The 23,865-nt window shown below is 47.3% G+C and overlaps 1 protein-coding gene across 1 annotated transcript in view; it reads right to left on the minus strand.

Annotated features, from left to right (window-relative positions):
• Nucleotides 1-23,865, minus strand: part of CASZ1 (castor zinc finger 1) — a 63,549-nt gene that overhangs the window by 20,456 nt on the left and 19,228 nt on the right. The window contains exons 4-10 of the mRNA XM_054394844.1: nt 16,863-17,700; nt 13,803-13,871; nt 8,905-8,995; nt 6,685-6,849; nt 3,996-4,168; nt 2,374-3,242; nt 265-406 (exon numbers count right to left, since the gene is read on the minus strand). Coding sequence (XP_054250819.1) covers nt 265-406; nt 2,374-3,242; nt 3,996-4,168; nt 6,685-6,849; nt 8,905-8,995; nt 13,803-13,871; nt 16,863-17,700 — 2,347 coding nt within the window. The remainder of the gene's footprint in view (nt 1-264; nt 407-2,373; nt 3,243-3,995; nt 4,169-6,684; nt 6,850-8,904; nt 8,996-13,802; nt 13,872-16,862; nt 17,701-23,865) is intronic.

Here is a 23,865-nt window from a genome sequence, read left to right on the forward strand (position 1 = left end):
TTTTCAGCAGGGGAGCAGAAGAGGTGAAGCTCTTGCCAAAGAGTCAGTAGGTGCTTATGAGCCCAAAAAATACCTGGACAACATACACTTGAGGGGGAGTAGAGAAAGCCTCCCTGCCTGCAGTTTGGGGGCATCCTCAACTCAGCCTCAATCAAACTGCCTTTCATCAACGTGCTGTGTCCTGTGATATCACACAGGAACAGAAACTTCTCAGATCCTGATGCTGGAAAGAGCTAAGTGTGGCTGCCTGTGCACTTCTCTCACCCGTGATCCTTGACACTCAGGTCCAAGCTGTGCTCCTGCAAGGGGTCCTGACTGGTGGTAGATGATGTTCCCATGGCCTCCACAGGCTCCTGCTTCACCTGAACTGGATTAAACCGTCCAGGAGCTGCTGGTTGTCCATTCCCTGTGTGAGAAAGACACCAAAATTAAATGCAAAAACGAAATGAAAAATATAGGTCTAAACCAAGGTTACAATGGCAAGTAACTAAATGAAATCACCAGCAGCAGGGCAGGAATGGAAAAAGCAAAGAAAAAGTGTGGGGGGAGGGCAGTGCTGGGATTGCTGGTCAGCGTTTATTGCCAAGCTGACATGATGGGTTCTGACGTCCACTCCAGCGTGGAAATTCTTCAAGTGATAATTATTGCAAAATTATGTCAAAGTTGTCCAGGCTATGGGCCCTTTAAAGGAGAAGGGCGGAAGGAACGTGGGGGAGACCTGATTCTCTGCACAAACTGTCATAACTAATTTGTGGGGCTGCCTCTTAAGCGTTTATTAAAGACTCTGTTAATGCTGAGGCAATGTGGCAGCTTTCGACTGCTAGTCGAGCCCCCTTGCTCGTCCCCCATCCCAGCGTTGCCGTAGCGACAGCCATGGCCCCGGCACTGCGCCTGCCCAGCAGGAGCATCTGCCCCGCCGGGGCTATTGAAGGTGACAGCCAATGGGATCAGTTCAAACCGTGACCTCTTGCCATCACCTTGTCCCCACAGAAAGGGGGAATTCTTGTGGTTTTGGGGGAGGAGGTTTAGTGCTGAGCCCACAAAAGAAAAATTGAAATTAATGGAAGAGAACAAAAAAAAAAAAAAAAAAAAAAAAAGGAAAAAGGGGGAAAAGAGAAGAAGAAATTAAAGAGAAAAAAAAATATCAGGAGGAAGAGCAAAGAAAAAGGGAGTGAAAAAAAGTTGCTGACAGGAACATGTCTGCAGAGCTTTTTTCCACAATCCCCAAGTGACTAAAATATTAATTTGCCCTCCAGCAGTACAGCTGACGGCGAGCTGCTTCTCAGACACCAAGTGGCATTTTATTAAAAAATAAAGGAAAACAGTTCCCTCAATGACCTTTCTCTGCTTTAGGAAACAATTCTTCAAATGATGATTTTTGAAGTATGTGAAAGTTCCCCTCCCTCTTTAATCAGATCACTCCGTCCTACTCCATCAGTTGCTCTTGGGCAGAAGGGAACAGCAGCCTGCTCTGGTCCCTCCATGCCCCAGGGAGGGAGGCTGTGAGGCAGCCCACTACCATAGGGTGCTGCCAGACAGAGCCTCCCCACTCTGCAACCCCACATTGCCCACCATGAACTGATTATGTTCAGGAGATTGTGGAGGTGCCCTGTGCTCTTAAAGGACCTCAACGTCCCTGCTGGCAGGGCTAAGGACAGGCAATGACCTGCCCCAGATCTGGATGGCAGCAGGGAGAGCTCCAGGCTGTCCCAGGAAGATTTCTCATTTTCATCTTTTACCCCTCTCATGGTGCCACTGCCCCTCAACAGCTCAGGGAGCTGCAGGGACAGAGAAGCACAGTTTGCAAGAACTGACCAGGAGAAGGGTACAGTTTGTGGACTGTACCAGCATTAGCTCCAAACTCACAGCTGGGACAACTGAGCTGAAGAACAGATCAGAAAAACAGCTGGCAGTGAGGTACAAGATTGACACCACTAGGCCCAGCTAGAACTCGATACAGTCTGCGGGAGGGGGCTGCTCTGTGGCCTGCAAGTGCTGGCCAAGCTTTGGCTTCGTTTCCGTTTTTAATGCAGTACCTCTCTCTCTTCAGGCAACAGCACACTGGGCAGTACACATGGCAACACTCTTCCTTCAGATCGGTAAGAGCCTGCTCCACCTGTGGGCAAAGCTGCATCTCCTGCCTTTCTTCTGGCCAGCCCTGTGACTATAGCCAGGCTCCACAGGAACTGTGCCAGGACTGTACTCTTCAAGGGTTAACTGAACACAACCAAATCTATTCTCCCATTTATATTCCTTTACTACCTCCTCCCCTACTCCCAGTGGACAACTGGGTGGCTTCTCATTCACTCCTCTCCAAGTCATCAGACATTGCTCTTCCTCCCAATACCAGCACTACTGAAGAGGGTAACTCACCTGCTTCAAGTGCCACAGAGGGCTTGAGTGCAGCTGCTGCCAGCCTGGCCATCATAGGAGAGATTAATCCCTTGCTAGCAGAGATCCTTTCCATGATAGATGCTGCTGGAGCTGGAGAAGAAGTAGCTGCTGGCTCACCAGATCCTGAAATGGCATGGGATGCAGAATCTGTAGGAGCAGATGATGTTGGATTGGTGCCAGAAGAACCAGCAGTCATCAGATTAGCTGAGCTGGCAGGAAGTGGTGTAGAGACTCTACTGGGGATGATGGGGAAGAAGGATCCAGCTGTTCCAGGAAGCGTTGAGTTGGAGAGTGCCAGGGCCAAGGGAATATTGCTGGGAAGAGCCTGGGAGAGCAGGCCAGAGATCTTGGTGGCTGGTGTCATGCTGTTGGCAGACTTGCTGGCCTGTGAGGAAGCAAGCTCAGCAGCAGAGGAGGGTGCAGCTGGGACTATGAGAGAAACGGACGACTGCTGACTGGTGGGGGAGGCACTCAGGCTGGAGTTCTTCGAGCTCATAGCGGAGAAGTCAATGAGGTCATCATTGCTGGACTCCTCTTGCTCATTATCCTTGGACCCGAGGAGAGAGGCAGGCAGGCCCAGCACTGCTGAGCTCCGGATGTGCCGGCGCTCATGCTTGCGTTTATGGGAGGTCATCTGGCTAGTGGAGGTGAAGGTGAAGCCACAGCCTGCCCTTATGCAGTGGAAATGGTTGGTGGCCTTGCTGTAGACACAGCCCTCATACTTGCATTCCTCGTACTTGTAGAATTTCTTGAAGCCATCCTTGGCATAGGCATCATCTTTGATGTGGTAGCTCTTGTGCTTCTCAATGTCACACTTGTTCTTGAAGGTGAATGCACACCCAGGTCGCCTGCAAGGGCATTGAGGAGGAGAGGGTGGTTGGCTGTGTGGGCTAGGAACACAACCCAACTGCTGTCACCTGCCTCCCTCTGGGAGAAGGACTGGGACCACTATGAGACAGTGTCTCTGCAAAAGGGTTGAGGAGCTTTGTGCAGGTTAACCTGTGACACCAATGCAAGCAAACATGCTGCCATGGGAGAGAACTGGGAAGCTCACTCCACTCTCAGGAACAGCCAGGGCACAGGGCACCCACCACTAGAAGTTCCAACCAAAACAGCAGCTGAAGGGGACTAAGGTAGAAGCTGTGCTTCCCTGCTCTTACTGAGAACTTCAGAAATCACTAGAAGAGCATCTGGGTACAGAAGGCAGAGTCTGCTCCAAAAGGGATGGGCTTGTTGACTGCTGGTCTGGAGAGAACTTTAGCTTGGAGGCACCATTATAGTGTATTAGTGGCCTACTTCAGTTGAACTCTGAGGAGCAGCACTGTGATCCCTTTCCCAAATGACTCTAGGATGTATTTTCTAGTGGGTACCCTTTCCTCAGACCACCACAGATCACACTCCTGCCTTCAGAGTGGGCTGTGGCAAGGTCCTGGAAACCACATCTGCCCTGGAGCATGAGCTCCTTCAAGGGCAGCACTCAGAACGTCACAGCAAGGAAAAACAAGTCCCTGTGTATGCTCCAGAATTCATGATTTGGTAGAAGGAGGCAAACAGAATACACAGCTCTGAGGCAGGATTCCTCCCCTCCCCTGCTGTCTCACCTGCAGTGAAAGTGGGTGGTTTTCTGCCCATAGAACTGACATTCCACAGTGCCACAGTCCTCTGTGGCACGGAACCGCTGAAACCCATCGTTGATGAGCTGTGTGTTCTTCTTGTGAAAGTTCTCATGGGTCATCACATCAGAGGTGCTGGTATAGACCTTGTTACAACCCACCTAGCTCAGGCCAAAACAGGGAGTTACCAGCACAGCAATTTAACAGCCTACCATTACTTCCAGCAATAATAAACACGTGAGCAGCTCACAGATATTTCATAGTTCCATATGTGCACTTCTCCTAGGAGTCTTAAGTCATCACTTCAATTCCCAATCCCAAAACTGATAGAGCAGTGGTGGAAAAACTCTCTGGGCATGAAACAGTAAGAAAAAAAGGGGAGAAGGGGAGGATGCAAAGACTAAAAGACCAGCTACAGATAATCACGTCTGCTCAGGGAGGCAGTAAGCAGGGTGCCTGCTCTTGAGAAAAGATCACTGACAGATGCCACTGCTTTCTGTTATCTTGGAGCAACACAGAATGAAGCAGAACTTTCATCTGTCTGGGGACACAAAACTGAGTGGGAATGAGTTTTCCATCTCTCTAGTCCTTCTAGGAGGTAAGGCAGGGTGGTGCAACATGAGGCAAATCTTTTGAGCTTGTAATATACAGGTTTCTTTCTAGCAAAGCATAAACCCTGTGCTCAGCTGATCTTAGCAAACTGGTGGGTTTTTTTTTTGTTCAGGATGACCACTGCAATAGTTTTAAACTCCTGCAGCAAATGGGAATGGTGTGAGGAGGAGGGAATGCTGAAAACCTGCCTTCCTCTGGGTAAAGCGGGCAACTTTGCCATATTGAGTAAAAAACCACTGGAATCTGAAAACGTCCTCAGCCCTGCTGAGGGAGGATTTTTTTTTCCCTTTTCTTCTCTAGCACAGCGTGTGCCAATGCCTGCACCATCTCAGAAGTGAAGAGAACGAAAACAGCACCTCTTAGTTCAGCCCAGGTTGATTCAAACAGGCAATAACAAAACCCATGACAAATACCCAGGAAAAAAAATAAAAAGTATCTCCAGCTATTTCCAATATAAAAGAGCCTCTCTCCCTCTGCACTGACACCTTGAAAAAAGACAGACCCTGCATGGCATTAAAAAACAGAAACAAAAACCTCCTTAGGAATAATTTGCAATGTGGCTCTTGGTGCTAAAGCCTAAAAAAATGTCAGTTTATATAAACAACTAACTGAATTTTATCCACACCAATTATGGACATAAAGGGGGGAAAAAAAAAAAAAAAAGGAAAAGGCCCTGAGATGGATGGCACAAATTGTGCCATTTAAGCAGTATTTTCTTTAATTGGGAGTTTATATTCAGGCACCTTTTCTTTAAGACACTGCTTACATGGGCATTGTTTTACTGCAAGGCAGTGGGCACAGGATGGAATTAGCCATATATAGATGTGTAAAGGAGGGTCTCTGCTCAAAGTCCAGTGACTTAAAGCTGTGAAACACCCCTTCATACTCTAAAAATAAACAAATCCCATCCTGGTCAATTAAAGAAACTAAACTATCAATATTGTGGAAGCCTAACAGAAAATGTCCTCAAGAGAGAGTCACATGAAGTTCCCCATTTATCAAAGGCTGTAAGCACATGCTTAAACCAGCCCCTATTCAGGACAGTACTTGAGTGCATGCCTAACGTTTAAGTATGTGCTTAAGCCTCATTGACTTCAGAAAGCTTACCTGACTTCAAGCTAAACGTATGCTGCAGTCTATCCCAGCAAAGCATTTAAGCATGTGATTAAGGCCTTGTGACTTCAACTGAGGTCTTAAACCGTTGGGATAAAGCAGGGAGCTGAGACCCCAGTTTGCAGAGCATTCACCAAAGGTTGCCTGATTTTTCAATGTGTAACTGCAACATGTTCTCGTGGTAATGGTTTAGGCCACAGCTCTAATGAAACAAGTATAGATCAAACCCTCCCATCTGAAGAACTAGCAGAGTAAGACCCAAACATTCTGGTGTGTCCAAGCCTAAACCCAGGAAAGGTGTCACAGGTACAACTATGCAGCAGCTTCGGCTCGGTTATGTTGTTGTTGAAGCCTGTCTCTTGAAACAAAGCTTTCAGCTCACACCACAGACCAGCACTGGTGAAGAAGATGAAGAACCAGGAGTGTGAAGTCTCAATATGTGACCTTAAAGTTTAATTACTTAAGAATTTGATAACGGAGGAAACCAATGCAGTGTTAAAGGGCAGATGTGTCACAGAAAAGTCTGCTTCTAAAGGAGTGACAGATCAGATTTGAGTAGAGGCAGCACAGTGGCCCTGCAAGAAAGGTCCTGGAAACTCAGAGAAAAGGACTTGTTTGAACAAGTGAGTCCAAGACCGGACAAAGCCTTGACATCTGCTTTGCTTGACTGCATGCACAAGGCTTCTAAGAACAGAGAAAGGTTCTTCCCTTTTCCCTTGCCTACACTTGACAGGGCAAGTGCTGTGAGGACAGTGCACAGACTCTTCAAAGAGGTGCCTGAATCAGAAGTGAGCAAGAGAGGCCATGAATGTCAGCCCTCTGCCTCAGGACAGCCCCTCTCTAACAGGGAGCGCTGGCTTGCCTGGACTCAAGAATCCCTTTGGTCGACCCCAAAAGGACAGGGCTCAAACAACAGCCCTTTATTTGCCTCGAGTGTGGCAGTGTGCAGTACCTGCATGCAGTGATAGTGTGTGCTCTTCCCATTCAGGTGGCAGCCGTGGTAGTAGACACTGCAGTCATCCAGGGGGCTGAAGCGCATGAAGCCGTGCTGCAGGGAATTGTCCCGCTTCTTGTGCATGTTGTAGTGCCGGATCACATCCTGTTTGCTAGTGAACCTCTGCAGGGACAGACAGGCAGACCGTCAGACAAACCTGATGGCAGAGAGCAAGTAAACCTAGTGGCCGGGTTGGTTTTGTTGTTGTTGTTAACAAACTCGTGGTATCAGGAGTTTAAAGCTCAGCAGTGATCACCCCAAAAGAGCCAGACTGAAGAGGAATTGTCTGCCTGTGTCTTCTTGGTAAAGGGAAAGTACATGGACATGAAAACCATTGGACTGGGGGAATGTCCAGAATATGCTCCCTGCAGCTTTAAGACTGCAATTCTAACATAATTTTAGCTGCTACTATCTCAAGAACTGCTATAGTTAGAAAGCAAACCAGTGAACTGAACAGCCTACAAGTGAGTAATTCAAGCTTCCAAATCACTCAGTGTGGTGGTTAGCAAGGCACTGGCTATCACATTCATGCCAGACTAGAAACCAGGAAAAAACCCTCTGCCTTTTTTATAGTGTCTTCTCATTGTAAGTCTTCTGCCACCCCTACAAGGTGGGATGGCTTTATTAGGAAAAAGGGGACACGGAACTTTCTTCCAGTCACAGAACAAAACTGTAGTAGAGCTCAGAGCTCAACTGGTATGATCAGAATATCCTTTTCATCCTCTACTTGAAGTAATGAAGGGGTACCCCACTGTCAGAGCAGGCTAAGTGCCTTTAAAATGAAGCTTTTCATTTCTCTTTCCCACAGACATCAATATTTAACAGTGAAGGTGGGAAAGTAAATCTGATCTTTTTTTAAAAGAAATCAATATCCATTTATTTTGAGGAGTAATTGCAAAGGCCTGTATTCTAATGTTTAACAACTTTTCTAGTCTCCCTCATAGGAAACAAATGATTATCACTTCTACTCTTCCCTCCTATAATATCAATCCTGATCAATCTCATTGGTATTGGCACCAGAATGTGTGGATATGGATTTCACCAGGAATCCCTTGGAGGCTGGAAGTATGATTTCCCAGGGCGTGCATGCAGGATTGCTATTGCCAATCATTGTTAATTTGTGCCCACTTATTAGAGCCTTACTTACTCTAAAATATATCTCAGCCATAAAATAATTTGCATTTTAAAAAGCAGCCTAAATCCTTATTCCCTGCGAGACCAGACAGCTCCTTTGCAAGCAGCTTCCAGACTCCTTAGGAAATAATCATGAGGCCAATCATAATAATAGGTTTTTCTGTCTTTCCATCCTTTGTTTTTCACTCTTTCTGGTGCAGAGATATCCGTGTCACAGCTGGGACAGCCTCATCTTGACTACCAAATGCTGGCCTAGAAGGACCACTACACATATCCCAGAGACAAACTCTCCTTTCATCACTAGAAACCCACAGTCAAGCTCAGCAGATCCAAATCAACTTCCTGTGCTGTGATCAGGCTCATTCCTTTGAGACCCAAAGGTCTCCTGGGATAGGGCTGGAGTTGTGTCTGCCACACAGTGGAGGCAACCTCTGGGATTCCCCCTCAGAGACACGCAGCCTGACCACAGACATGGCAGAGTCAAACTCCCAGACCTGGGACGAGGGTAAACAAACACAGCACGTGGCCTGCCGGCTTGACGTCGCTCCCCTGGCACTTCTCCCAGCAATGACAGCATCCCACTGCTCCTGCCCCCACGCTTCCCCCACAAAGCCGGGGCTGCTGCTAGTCTTATTGGGCGTCTCCTTGCAGATACTGCTGCTACAGTGTCACTGGGGCAGCAGGAGGGAAAGACACAGGCTAACGGATCAGCATTCCCTACTTTCAGGCACAATTTTTAACAGCAGAATTTATTCTCTTGATTTCATTGATGTAAATCTGGAGTAGTTCCCACTGACTTGAGCTGATCTATATTCTGCTCTTCATTACGGTGGTCTGGGTTTGGTTAAATGGTGCTAGACTGACTTAAAAGGGAACAAAATAGGGTTCCAGATAGCTCAAAATATACCTTGCCCTGTTGCAGAGCACAACAGTGAAGAGGCAAGTGAGTGCATGGGGGAGGGAAGCACAAGAGGAGACTTTCTGCCCAGGGTTGTCCCCCTTCACATTCAGGCAGGTATGCTAACAGCTTTTACCATTCTTTACCTGGTAGTTGCACTCTGGGTCAAGGCAGTGGTAATGTTCTCTGTACTGGTATGCACAGTGTATGTGTCCACAGTGCTGACTGCCAGAGAACCTGCAAACAGGGACAGAGGAGAGAAGAAAAAAAGAGACGATGAAACAGCGTCCTGGCAGTAGTGTCCATAAACAAGATGCAAATGAAGTAAGTCCTGCTTTTATCTCACCCATTTATGGACTTAAATCCTACCTCCTTTAGGCACTCCAGGGATGGTCACCCTCCTGCTTTCCTTTTCTCATTTGTCACTATTTAAAAGTGCTTTCTTGAGCAGGATCATTCAGATCCTGTCCACTCATAGCCAGTTATCTCTATTATCTAAGTTGCTTACTTGGGGAAGAGTAAGAAAGGAGGGTTTCTCCAAGTAAATATCATGCAATTCTAAAACTCTCATGTGTGAGTTTAAATAACCACAGCAGTCAGTTTCAGATATTTCCCATGCCGGAAGGAGACTAACATTGCTCAAAGATGGATTGTGAATTTCAGGTATATACCCATCTAGTAGGACCTCGGAAAAGCTCAACTGTTTGTACAAGTTCTTTCATAAGCCTGTTTGATCACACTCCGGTGTCACACTGGAGTGAAAATAGCAAACCAGTGGATTAGATGGTAAACCAAACAGATAGAAGGTGGTCATGGCAAGATGACATAGGAACTTTTAATAAGATGGACAGATCAATGGAAGATGGGTGAAATGGATCAACAGGAGCAGAATAAGGCATTCCAGGCAGACCATCTCGACCTTCTGTGCACTTCTCCCATCCACAACAGCTAATCAATATTTTCCTTGTGGATAGTATTTGCTCACAACCAAAACCAGTGCAAGGCAAAAGAACAGGGTTTTCAACATGCCCTTGAGGCAATTAAAAATAGGACACAAGAAGCAGCAGCCAACAACATACACCAAATCCACTTCTGCGGGCCATCACTGAGCACTCCACACAGCAAATGTGGAAACTCCCAAAATACAGGGCAGAAAAAAGGGAAGAAATGCCATTTAATATCTCCAGACAGACAGAACATAGAATGTATTGACAGACAGCCACATCAGTAATTAGCAAAAGGGGATGATCCAGTAATAGGCTAATCAGCGCAATGAACTCTCTGATGTATATTCTAGAGGACCCTGGAAGAGCTGAAGAGCTTGAAAGAGAAAAGCAGTGGAAAGAGAAAAGAAGAGGACTCAGAGGGGAAACATTCAAAAATAAAGTACCATCTGCTCAAAGGTTCCTCAAAGGTTCCTCACGTCACTTAGTGCTAAACACAGCAGGAGTGCACATGATAAAGGGCATGAGAAAGAAAGAAGGAAGGGCAATGGGTAAAATGGAAAAAGGAGAGGAGTGAGAGTGGCCTGGAGCAATGAAGGAATGGAGCATGAGTAGGGAAAACTATGGATCATCATAACGCAAAGTAATGCTAAGCTACAGCACAGGAAAAGTCAGGATGAAAAGCTGTGCTAAATAAGGCATTTCTGAAGCACAGTAAGGAAGAGGAGGTCAACTGTGGAGACAGCAGGGCCTCTAGGAGATGGAAAGGGGACTTAATTGACAGAAAAGATAGACATTGCTAAAAAATTAAATGACTTCTTTGCCTCAGCATTCACAAAAGGAGACAGGGACAGATGCCAGGAGCAGACATGCCTTTCCCTGGGGAAGGAGAAGAAATACTGCAGGAAATCAAGATCACGTCAGAACAGGTGATTGAGAAACTGGAACAAACCTCAGCAGTGAAAAAGAAACAAACCACAAGGCAAACAGCAAAGGTGGCTGCACAAACAAAGGTGTGGAACTGAAAGCAGAGAAAGCAATTCCTGCTCAATGCCTGGGTAACTGCGAGGCAGGTACAGGGCACAGGCAGCAGCCTGAGTCACCATGGCATTAACCAGGTACATGCAGCTCAGCAAGCAGATCAAACCAACTGGTCCTGCTAGTTCAGGGCTTTATGTCAGCAGCAGCAGCTTTAAAGGAAAGAATCTGCTCTGTGGAAAGTTTCCTCCCTGTTCTACTGATGAGATGGGGATGAGAGAGCAAAGGGCTGTGCAGAGCTGGAGAACTGTAGAGTACAGGCCAGGCAGAGAGAAGACGAAGATAAAGACCTTGCTGGGAAATACACACCTTTGAAGCAAAGCAGTCCAAAATATTATCCAAAGTGATTATGCAAAGTGACCAGAGAAGTCAAATGCAGTAAAAGACAGGCCAGACACCAGAGAGATCTGAGTATATGGGATAAGTTACTTGAAGCATTTTAGCAGGAGTAACTCAAAGGCTCAGCTTGAAAAGCAACAGCTAAATAAGCACTCAACACTTCAAACTCTTCCTACCCTCCCTTCCATGTCCTGCAGAAAGGTGTGTGGCGTCCACAGCTCAGGAAGGAAGAGGCAAGTGATCTGCCAAACCATGTGCTCAAGGAAGGAGGGAAGTGGCAAACCCAGCACAAAGAGGAAATTCTGCTCTTTCAGTCTGTAAGGTTAGGCTCCTAAAGGGTTATATTTATCCTGTGTTTCTTCTGACACTTGAAACAGTTCGAAGCTATTAATTTTTAAAGCACAGCATCTGTTTAGCTTTTTCATAACAGGAAAGCTTACACACCACACACTCACTTACACGCACACACACGCGCACATTTACATGCACGGCCTCCAAGGTACATCAACAACCCCTCCTCATTTACATGAGCGCACTCACAATTTCCATGCACACACCCAGACACACACACCTGAAACCAGCAAACTCACAGCCCCTTCTATCACACTGAGATGCAAATCCAAACTCTGGTATTGTCCATACAGACACAGATTCATTTTCACACGAGCAACCCTCTACCCCCCTTCATGGGGTTTGGGGTTGTTTTTTTAGGCCAGAAAGAACTAGTCGTGATCTGGCAAGAGTTAGAAAGAAACCCCAAGATAAATAAATAATAATAAAAATAATAAATAAAGAAGTCAGATGCTTAGAGAGTGTTTACAGACTCATTACCCTGTAACGATGATGTGAAAGAAAGGAAAAAAAAAAAAAACACAACCCACCCCAATTACAAGGGGGAGGAAACCCACACAGAAATAAATATTTAAGCAAGTGCTGCCAGAAGCACCATCTGCTGAGGCACTAATAATAATAATAATTTTTTCTGTGGTCTTTTCCCCCTCCCCCCTTTTTTTTTAATTATAAATATACAGGGGGAGTAGAGGAGGGGGGAACAACCCAACCCAAACTAGCTAAGTAAGAGGTTTTGTTTTGTTGCGTGAAAGAATGGATTATCCCTGGGCAGCTTTTGGCAGTGGCTTTGGTAAACTCATTAAGCTAATTATGCAGTACAGACAAAGTGTCGTGTCTCTCTCCCCCCACCCCTTGATTTTAAGGCTTTAAACTGTTTTTAAAACTGTGTGTAAATTGAAGGGAAGTGGCTGTGCTGCCAACGGGCGGCTTGGGGAGCTTTTGAAGCAGGATGTGGTGTCCCTTTGCTATCTCACAGCCTCCCTCAGTTACCTGCCTGACCCAGGGGAAGGAGCTTGCAGAGCGCTACCAAGAGTGGATGTGGGTGAGGTGTTTACATGTTCTCTGCTTGAAAGAGGAGCTGGGGACAGAAGGGGTGGCATCTCCTCTCACTGCAACCTTTGTGATTCCTGCAATCTCAGCAGTAAGAGGGTGCCACTTCTTCTGCCCCATGCAAAGATGGGCTTAAACCCCTGCTTCCATTCCTACACTCTTCCAGTAGGCAGCAAGTTGTCACATGCTGCTTGAGGAGCTGCACGTGGTAGTGCAACTGTCCTTTCTTCCCATGCAGTCTTTTGCCCCCTTCTCCTGCACTAGGAATTTGGGCAAAAGGAAGGAAAGGAAATTGTCCCTCACTCCACTCTCCAGCCAGGGAGAGCACTGTTCCCACCCTCTGGCCCTGCTGATGTGCCAAGATCTTCACTTGCACCTTCCTAGCAGCTGACTACTTCCCACAGGGAGGCTCTCTGTAGATTCTGGCAAGGTGGGAAAGCACAGCACACATCTCCCTCCCCTCTTGTTAGTAAGTGCCCAAGTGCCGGTGGGAACAAACCCTTCAGTTTTTTCTCAGGAGAGAAGTGTTTGCTTGCTTCCCCAACTCTGTCTTTCTGTACACCAGGGGCTTTCATCGTGAGCTTTCTCACAGCACAGATGGGGAATTCGACAGGCCAGAGGCAAAGGGTGATGGATCCTTTACACCACGAGCTATAAAACAGGCAGGTGGTGTGCAACAGCCTCCTCCATCTCTCTGGCTCTCATGGCATTACTGTCTCACCACAACAGCCTTGGGCTTCCTCTCAGCATTGCTCATTCCTGACCTAAGCTTGCCCACATCAGTGATAAGGTGCCCCAGCCTGCACTGTACTCAGTGAGGGCTTCTCCTATGCATGAGCTGCGATATTTTCTAGGATAAACATCCCACATTGATACCAAAACCTGCCTAAACTCGAGTCACTTGTGAATTCTTCCAGCTAGATGCTCAGAGGTGAGATGTTCTCTGCTTGTCTCCTGAAGGCATTCAGCATGGAAGGGAAAAAGGCTGGAGCCAGCACAGCAATGGACAAGGAGAGGGCCAGTGCAGAGACAGCCCTCCCAATTTAAATCCTGGGCTTCTGCAGTGAAACATTTTCCACTATTTGTCACAAAGTCTAACAGCTCTGGAGAGCCCAGCATGCTCTTGGCATGCCTGTACACCTCTCACAGCTACTGCTCTCCCAAGCAGGGGAACAGAGCAAGCACAGATGCCAGAGGGAAATGGAAGTGCCAGTGACTGCTTTAAACACTCAATCCAGATGGACAAGAACTCCTCCCTCCCACCACCACTCCACCGTCTGGCTCCCAGCCCTCTCCCGAAGAAAGTCAAGAGTTTTGCCTACCTGGCAATATATTTCTGGTAAATATTTACATCTTCACTGACGGCTGGTTTGTCAGTAGGTAATCCATTCCTGGGGAGAGACACACAGGTCAGAGGTGGTTAGCAGGCAAGAACAGGGCACAGTTTAAGCTCCTCATTTCTCTCACACACCACTGATGCATCAGGAGGGAAGGCTCATGGAAGAGCACCCAGCAAAGACATCCACAGCTTTAACCTCCCTCCCACTTCCCCTTCAAATCCTTCTTTCCCTAGGGAACCACACATCCCCTCTACCACCCTCCTGCCTGTTCCCTCTTTGCAGGACTGAGTTTTTGAAGACCAACCATGAAAACCTGCTTCCATAGAAAAAGACTAATAGCCTTTACAAACAAGTGATGGCCACATGGAAGCAAACACCTCCCTGAAGCACCTTGCAACACTTGGGTGCATGGAAGGGCCATCAAGCTTTATCTGCCCCAGGTTCAGCTCTGGGAGAAGCTTTGGTTCTCTAGCCAAGCTGTGAGATACTGCACACTTCCTATGGCCAGGGCACTGACCCTAAGCACTGCAACATGGCTACAGCCCCATTGATGGAGCTTTCATTGCTGATTTCACACAGGTACCCCAACTCCAACAGCCAGAGGGGGAAAAGGTATTTACATATTTTAATCAGTAAGAAAACCAGCCCAACAGCATCCAATTGTCACACAAGCCTGGGATACTTAACTTTTTTAGGAAGCAGACAAAAATAACATCCTCAGTGAGTTCAGCAAGAGGAAAAAGACATACAGGGCCAGACTCCAGCCTACCCAAGAGACCAAGCCAACCCCAAACAGGCTGTGTGATGTCCTTCCTTCTCCATTTTGCCTGCACCTAACCTCTACTCCTACCTGTGACAGCTCTGCAGCCTGGTTTAAACAAGGACATTCTGGCACAGAGTTCACTTGAAGTAGGTAGATTAGTTCAGGGCAGGTTAATAGCATTAGATGTTAGAGTTTAGATACAAGGATGTACCTGTGAGCGTAAGGGGCAATTCCTGCCAGGTTATTTGTTCACAGTGGGGACTGTGATTAGAAAGCCAGATCCCAGACACCACAGTTAGCAGCCTCTCCACCAGCACAATCAATGGGCTGCTTTCTTTTACCATGAGAGCCTGGATCTAGTAATCACCCTGAAGAAGGGACTAAAGCCCCTTCCGTACTCCAGTGTATCATCAGGACACTGGTCACTGTCAGGTTGAAGGCCCTAGTCACCTCCATTCCTGCTGCAGCCCCATCATGATGCCCCAGTTGAGGAAGTCCTGTGGCTAGAGGGGGGATCGCCAGGGTGCTGCAAACCCACATATGCAAGTGGCAGGAAATGAGCAAGAGAAAGGAAATCAAACCAGGATCCCACTGCAGCACAAAAGCTCACAGCACCTCAAGCACAGCTCGAGGATGCCCACTGAACTCCAGGAAGCTCAGCATTCTGCAGTCTTCGGGCACGGAGTCCCTGGCCAAGTCACCCAGCCCATCAAGGCACTGTGCCTACAGGAATATTTACAACACAGTGTTTTTCAGTAATAGGAGTCCCTGCCTGCCATCTGGAGCATATTCAGGGTTCACCCTGAGCAGGGGCCAGATGCAAATCCTCTGCCCTTTCCCATACGCCTTAACCATAGAGCTCCCAAATCTGGCTGCAGGTACCTTGGAAATGACTGCTGCATGTGGAAAATAGGTAGCACTAGCTCTGTCTTCCAGCTGGGAAAACATGGCAAGTGGGGGACAGAGACCTGCCCAAGACAGCAAAGAGCTGGATTCAAAGAGTGAGGATTTGTATGGATTCAGCCCAAGGCCTCCTAGGTCCACATATTAAACATAAACCAGCCTTTCTCCTCAGTAGAGGGCAAAGTAGTAGGGTGAGTGGAATGGGACTTTTAACAAAGGCATGTTGTGATAGCACAAGGGTAGTGGCTTCAAAGTGGAAGAAGCTGGATTTAGATTAGACATTAGGCAGAAATTCTTCCCCATGAGGATGGTGAGGCACTGGAAGAGGTTGCTCAGAGAAGGTGTGGTGGCTCCAACCCTGGAAGTGTTCAAAGTCAGGCTGGACAGGGCTCTGAGCACCGTGGTCTAGTAGAAGCTGTCTTTGCCCATGGCAGAAGGGTTGGAACCAGATGATCTTTAAGGTCCCTTCCAATGCAAACCATTCTATGATCTGCCAGAGAAGTGGAGGCAAGAGGACCTAGACTTGCTACAAATGACCCCATGAATTCACAGCTCAGAGTGAGAAACAAGTAAATCCAAATGACAAGAAAGCAGAGAAGCCCTCTCCTCCCTCTCTCTGCAGCCTCACATACACACGTAGCTTTTCTACAGCTACCACCTCTGGAAGTCACATTAAGAAGTAATCCAAGGTTTGGCAAGGCCTTCACATATCTCCATTCAGTCAATGGCATCACTGCAGAGATTGCCAGCAACGTATGAGTAGGAGGTTATTAGTGATAATTGGGCTAATGAGTTTGCCCAGTCTCAGGGGTAATTGAATCACCTCTATTTGTGTAAGGAGCAAGCAAATTGAGAAGACACAGGCCTGGCCCCACAAAAATATGACTGCCTAACTCCTATGAAAATTGATGGGAATTGGGCACCAAAATGTCTTCTGAGTTCTGGGACAAACAAAAAGCCCCATCTTGCCAACAGTGAGGTCAGCACAGTTTTGTCATTGAGTTAAAGGGAAGCAAGAATGAGGTTCTCCTACAGATGCCTGGGGGACTGGAAAAAGGAGATAGGGAAGTAGGTATAAACTTGACCTTAGAGTGCTGACAACACCACATTCCCTTATCTTTTACTTGAATGTATGAATTCAGGAGCTACTGAGCACTAGATTTATGGCTGTGAATGCTGATGGCAGGCCACACCCTTTGTACCAATGAGATAGAGATGTAAAGTGCAACAGAAGAGCAGACACTCCATCAGAGAGCAAAAGGAAATACCACTTGAACAGTGCAGTATCACATAAATTGGAACTGCCCACTGAGCCACACAGACTCTAGATATGACCCTCACTAGCACAAAGACAAGGAAAGCAGGAGGACACTTACTTCACTGTAGAGACTGTTCCAGTTGTGATGGAGTCTGTCTTGGAGAAAGTTGATTTCAGGTATTCAGGAGTGTTGAATGGCAATGAGACTGACTGCTCTGGCCCAGCCATGGGAGTGCTGCTGGGGGTACTGGCGAGGGAAGCAGGGGCCAGGCTGGGTGTTGGAGCTTTCACTGGAGTAAGCTTCTGAATGTTCCTCACATCATACTTGGAAGGCCGGCCTACCTTGCCTGTCTTGAACGCAATGGCTCCTCCCATATCTGGGCTTCCTTCTCCAGGCTTGAAAAGGTGCAGGTACTTGACATTTTCTAGGTCATACTTGGAGGCCTTCTTGTACGTGTTGCCATTTTGTGGTCTGATGCTCTCACCTGTCTTCAGCTTCTGAATGTAGAAGTCGTATTTGGAGGTCCGCGACATCAGGCCCTGCATCTGGGAACTGCTGGGAGAGGGCAGTGGCAGGATGGTGGCTTTGGTCTCCGTCAGCAGGGAGGCATCTGGACCTGGCACCCGAATGGGCTGTGCCAGCACTGAGGAAGTTTCTTTGCCCAGCTTGGAGCCCAGCTCCTCAGGTTTGGCCAAGTGCATGGGCCAAGGGAGCTGCTCTCCAGCTTTCAGCTTGCGGATGTACTCCTCGTACTTGGAGAAGCGGGCGCGCTTGCTCATGGCGTCTTCGGTGGGGAGCGAGGCAGCGGCAACAACCTCTGAGGTAGCAGCGTTCAGCTTGTCGAAGCTGATCTTGCGGGCCAGCTCGTCCCGCATGTTCTGGTCGTCATAGCCGAACATGCCCAGGAACTCGTTCATGGTGGTGGCAGCGTAATCCCGCAGCGAAGAAGCTTCCCCTGCAGAGAGCCAAAGCCAGAGAGTTAGGCGAGGCGCCGGTTCTTTCTTCTCCTCCCATAGCAGCACTAGCAGTAGGGAGGGGGAGCAAGGGGAGAGGGGAACATGATCTACTGACGTTTGGCTCACTTGTTAGGTTTTACGACTCTTAAATTAATTTGTTTAAAAAAAAAAAGTAATTAATACTGGGGTAAAATAAAAAGAGTTCATCAATGCCAGGAAAATCAATTTCCTAAATGTTCTAGCCGATGGCTTTTCAGTACATTAAACAAAGTTTCATAAATGTCTCTGCACTCTTGCCTTGGCCTAATATGAAGAAAAAGTAATTTTACTGGAAGTGAGACCAACGCCAATATGCCGAGGTTTGTACAGCTCTGGCACTGTGTGTGTTTGCGTGTGGCAGGAGGTGCACAGGGGACAGACAGCGGTGTGTCTGCATGTGCCAGGCAGGTGGGAACACGTGAGAGTGCTCTGTGTGTTGGTGAACAGCAGGGCTAACAGCAGGCAGGACAGCGTGGTGTGAAACGGGTGAGGGAGACAGGGCAAGACAATGTATGGGGTGGAGCAGGAGGAGGGCAGAATGGCAAAGGGCAGAGCAGAGATAGAAAGCAGCAGGGGTAGAGATGAATCAAAGCAGAAGAAGAGTAGCAAAAGCTATATGCATGAGAAGCCTGGCAGTGAGGAATTGGAAGGGAAGGAGTGCAGAAAAGAAGGCAAGACAAAGGCAGGATAGTTCCCCATAGTTGTTGCAGTCCTTCCCTTCCCTGTCCATTTTGCAGAGTTCTTTTCACCCAGCTTGCTCCTTTCCTTCTCAGTCCCACTGACTCTCCTCAAAAAAAGGGGTCACAGTTCAGTGAGGGCTGTGAAAACCTACAGGCAGACTCCTGAGCAGACAGGACAACTTCCAGCAAGACCAGGAAAGGGAGATATCCACAGAGGTACAAAATAGGTAAGGAACAATCTTCTCTCCACCTGGATTTGCACTGAGGACATAAAAGAGCTGTTTTCCTGATGTGGGCACCCGAGAGGGACAAAAAGCCTCTTCTCTGGAGGGTGGGTTGGGGAAGAGGCAGGAAGGGGTTAGTCTACTTGAGCCTGATCATGAAGAGGAAGAATGAGCAAAAGCTGTCCTTCCCTGGGTCTCTTCCTCCCTTCCTCCCTCTCCTACTCCCTCAGCCAGTTTCACAGGCCACCAGGAGGGGAAGAACACACATCTGGAGGTCACCCAATATCAGTGTAAAGGAGGAAATAAAGATTGCTCTGACGTGCCAGCTTGGACTCATTTAGGCTTCAGTCTGACACAGTGCTCCTCCTCCTCTCCCTCTTGCTTTCTCCTGCAGAGTAAAGATTTACTGTGTGCAAGAGTCCTTCAAACCTCCCTCATCATCTTTTCCAATCACTCACAGGCAAGCATGCTCCTTCACAAGGAGCCAGCACAGGCAGGTACACTAACAGCAGAATGGACGTTCTGGGCATTGGGTCCTGCTCACCCAAATCAACACTGCCTTGAAACACAGTACAAAAGAAAAGGGAGGCACCAAGACATAGCCATAGCACAGGTCAGCAGATCCAAAGCATGAAAATGGACACCTGGGATTTGGGGAATCTGACAGCCAGTGATACCATACACCCAGGCACGCACATACATGAGAGGATCTCCATGCACGCAAGACACAGTCAAGGAGAAAAGTCAAAGCTCAACAGCCATCAGCTTCCACAGGGCCATACAGAGGATAACAATTGCCTGTAATCAGCACCAAAATGCACAAGACCATGAGGGTCATACTCCTGCTTCAATATTGCCTGGAATGCTGTGTTCATGCAGCAGAAGTGCTGCTGCACTAGTGGTACCTGAGAAGGACAATGCAAAGAATGTGCCTGAAGCCTGAAAGCAGGACAAAGACATATCTGCTAAGTGCTGGGATTTGGTTTGACCAGAACTTTCCAGTTCTGGGCACTTAGACACAACATCCTGCACGGGATTATGGGATGCCTGACTTCAGAATACACACCCTGTTAGTTACAGAATGGGTGGCAGTGCCCCTGCAGTGTTGGGCTCAGGTTGTAGCTTTCTGTCCTCACACAACCTCATGGGTCACTGTTAATCTTACAGGATTTTAAATGCAGAATCATGCCCCACAGTGTCCAATCACAAGACTTGTCAGAAGGAAACCACAAGGAAAAGCTGTATTACTCCATCCTCAGAGATATTATCATATTTCATTTGTGCTTCCCCACTTTGCCCTCTCCTGTGCCCTCTCCAACACCCTATCAAAGACATCAACTTTATCTTTTACACACAGACCTGTTAAAGAATTTCATCTTGCTTTAAAGCAGGTCTTCTTTTTACCTCTTTTTCTCTCTTCTCCACCTCCATTTCAGTGTAACCCTTTGACCAAATGTCCTGGTAGGGCCACAACACCAAACAAAAGTGATTAAACCCATGAAATCCCTGCTGGGTCTAACACTTCCCTCCTCCTGTTAAATCTGCCTTCCCAGTTCTGCTTTTCCTCTCTTTTTGGACCTGTAAAATAATTCCCTAGTCTCCTTCACAGTGCCCTGACTTCCATGCACTGCACAGAAAAACTTCAGCCAGCCGATGCCAAACTGCAAGGAGAGAAAAAATACCACAGAGAGGATGTGATAGGAAATTAAACTATTAAGTGTGATTTTTACTACTGCAACAGCTGTCCTGAAAGCCAGCCAACCCCCTTTCTTTACTATCCTAACTTGCAGCACACCAAAAAAAAAAAAGGACAGGAGACCCCTTTTTCAATCCCACATCTCAAATCAGTTTTACAAACCCAGCTTGGTTCAGCTCCTCCAGACACAAATCCAGAGGGGTGATTAAAGGAAAAATAGTCTTTTTGTAACAACAGAAAAATGGAAATGTTGTAGGAAGTCAGCTCCATTTCAAACTTCTCTCATCTGCACACCTGGTCTTAGAAAGCATCTTTGGTGCCCATGTGCCAACACCTCAACTGGTGCAAACATTCAGATGTAAAACCCAAAACCATAGGAAAGGGGAAGGTGTCAGACCTTGTTTTGAGCTTTGTGAAGTCTGAGCTTGAGTTCAGCTTTCACTATCCTAGATTCAATCCCCTCAAACATCTCACACTCTGTTTTTCCTTCGCTCAAACTGGGCTCCAGAGAATCACTATACCCTCCTTGACTAATAGCTTTGCCATGTTGTCTTTCCTCATCAACACTTGAGATGAAACCCTGGTCAGTTCCCACTACTCACTGCCTACAAGCACACTTCACTTGCCCCAGCATGAGCCCACCAACACATCTCTTATAGCCAAGACAACCTTCACCAGAAGGCTACAAGCTCTTCAGTGGAGGCACCTCATGGAAGGGAGCTATCTCACCACAAAGGTGATAGGAGATCCAGCCAACTCTCTTCACACACACTTTCAAACAGCAGTGAAGAAGTAATAATTATTACTACCTAATTGACACTAAACCCTTCCCATATCCACATACAGACAAAGTGAAGCAGCACAGCAGCTGGGAAACAAATCCCTGTGCGAAGTGCACAGCCCTGGAAGTCACAGGAAGTGTTGTCCCTGGGCTGCCTTCTCCCTCCCCTGCACTGCATTTTTTCTCTCCTTTTCTATGTGATAATAAAAGGGCTCCCTCTCCCCTGGCTGCTGCTCTCCATTTGTGGGCATTGCCAAAGAGCAGAGATCTGTGTGTCTCAGAGCAGCTATCGTATCACAAAGGATCCAAAGCTAGCAAAAAAAAGGGGCTAAAAATAGCCTGCAGCAGCACACTATATATGGAAGGAAAAGCAAAACAGCCCAAATGGAGTGCAAGGTCTGGGTACTGGGGGATGGGACATCCCAGCCAGGGCTCTGTCCTTTTTTCTGCTTGGGAGAGAAAATGTGTAGACTTGGGGGCTGTAAGATAATGAGCAAGAAACTGGCACTCATTGTGCATGTTCTCCCAAGTGGAGTCTCCTCAGGAAATTGTGAAGGGAAACCCTCCTTGTTGAAAGCAGGGCCAATATTCACTTTCTAAGGGACTTGGCCAACAGGCTAAGAAAAGAAAGGAGAACTTTGAAAGCTTGTACAGGGGAAGGCTCCTGGTAACTGCTTTAGCCCGCTGCAAGGAATGGGCAGGGTGAAGAACATGGGACTGTACAGGAAAATCTCTCTTGGTAGGTGCACAACACAGAGAGATTGTGGAAAGGGATTTGTCAGAGACTGCAAGGGGAAATCTAAATGCTATATATAAACCTGAGCAGAGAAGAACGGGGCCATCAGAGGGCAGGGAGGGTGTGTGCGTTAGGCTGCAGGAGGTGCAGGTGGAGGACATGTAAAGCAGTCTCTGTGTTTACACACCAGGACTCCAGGAAGTAGGAACCCTTCTCAGCCCCATGTAATTAGGATCACTTTCCTCACTGATCAAGAAAGCCCAGCTAGATGTAGGATCTGGTCGTCTTTGTAGCTCCTGTTTTTTACCCAAGTTTCTAGCTGATAAAAGAAGTGTGAGTTCAATTTTAAATGCTGCTGAGCAGTGCCAGCTTTATATCCTCTACGTCCTCAGAGAGAGCTACAGGAACCTTCAAAACCAGGTTCCTATGATGACCGCCCTGGAGCCACATTAACTGGGAGGGCAGAGCTATATTCCTCTCCTTGCATCCATCCTTTGATGCCTTCTGCTACACCCCAGCTCCTAGGAAAACCCATCCTTTTTGGTATAGGCAGTTCCGTATCTCACTGGAATAAACTTAGCTTGCACTCAGTAACACCAGGTCTGAGAGGACTTAGTGATAAATAGCTTAAAATCCATTTTTCCGGCACATTGACAGAAAAGACAGAAGAGGAAAAGAACTTTGTCCTTTCCGAAGCAAGTGATGTTTCACTTTGTGCTTTCCAGGGAAACACTGCAAACCACATTTACACCAGAGCTCTTGAAACAGATGCTCAAACCCTGGCAGCATGTCTGTTTGCAAGTCAAATCCCATGTGGCTGTATATATGTATACTGGACCCCGTATGTGCCATTACCTGCCTTAAACATAAATGAGTCTTCAGTCCCCCATGAATGCTTCTCCATTTTTGCATAATCCTCTGACAATACATCCCTTACAAAGGCATTTCACTAAGAACTCCTACCCCTGCAACAACCCTTAGTTCCTTTTCATTTCCTCCAGTTTGGTAACATATTTTTTACATTTAAGTTCCCCTCCTTTCAGTTTTCATAGCAAATAAAAGATGCCAATGGGGGTGGGGGGAGAATTAAAAAGAAACTAAAAACGGAGTCCAGGCACAATCACCTTGTGTCTGGAAACGACAAGGGCTTTCCTATCAAAAGAAACTGAAGGTCACACTTTTCCTCATTGATCTTGCAATGTTTGTTAATTACTCTGTCACTGATGTGGCGAAGGATAATTAAACAGCTCTGTTTATATCTTATATGCATAATTATGTGTGCTGCCACTGAACTTGTGAAGACTAGAGAATGTGCCTCTCCAGAAGGGGAACGGACAGACGGAGATGAGTTTCGGCTGCATTATTAACAGGAGGAGGAAAACAGGCACGCACACACAAAAGGAGGAAAGTTTGATGGATTCACCAAGTGCTGAGATCAGGGGAGGGGTGCGTGCAGGTGGAGCAGATTAGGGGGAGATCTTTCAATTACAGATCGAGCCCAGCTGAGTGACAAATCGGGGGAGGGAGCTTGTCTGCCCTAATGGAGAGAATTTAATTTACCCGAAGCTTTTACCAAGGCTTAGCACTCATACAGCCCCCAAAATCAATCCATGGGGAAGCTGGGTTTCAAAAAGTGAGGAAGAAATGAATGTGGGGCTTTTCCCAACATCTCTTGTTGAATTCAGGTTCTAAGTGAACCACAAAAACAATATAGAAACTATCTGAAAATTATAAAAGCATACACAGCCTGGAGGAAAACAAACACCTTACAACAGCACACGAGTGGGCATCCTGAGCTGAAGGGGGAGGGATATACAGGTTTGGAACTGGCAGTTTTCCCCAGCTTGAGCCTGAATTCAGGGTGTGCTGCCCCACTGGCAGCACTGGAGGGCAGGTCCTCACAGCTGCCTCACGAATTTAATGCAATGCCACGGTGAGCAGCACCCATTCAGCCCCTCTGGCTGGGATGAGGGGGCACACAGCAGCACGTTGGAGGGCTCTCTCACGA

The sequence above is a fragment of the Indicator indicator genome, chromosome 32, assembly GCF_027791375.1.
Source record: "Indicator indicator isolate 239-I01 chromosome 32, UM_Iind_1.1, whole genome shotgun sequence".
Taxonomy (NCBI): Eukaryota; Metazoa; Chordata; class Aves; order Piciformes; family Indicatoridae; genus Indicator; species Indicator indicator.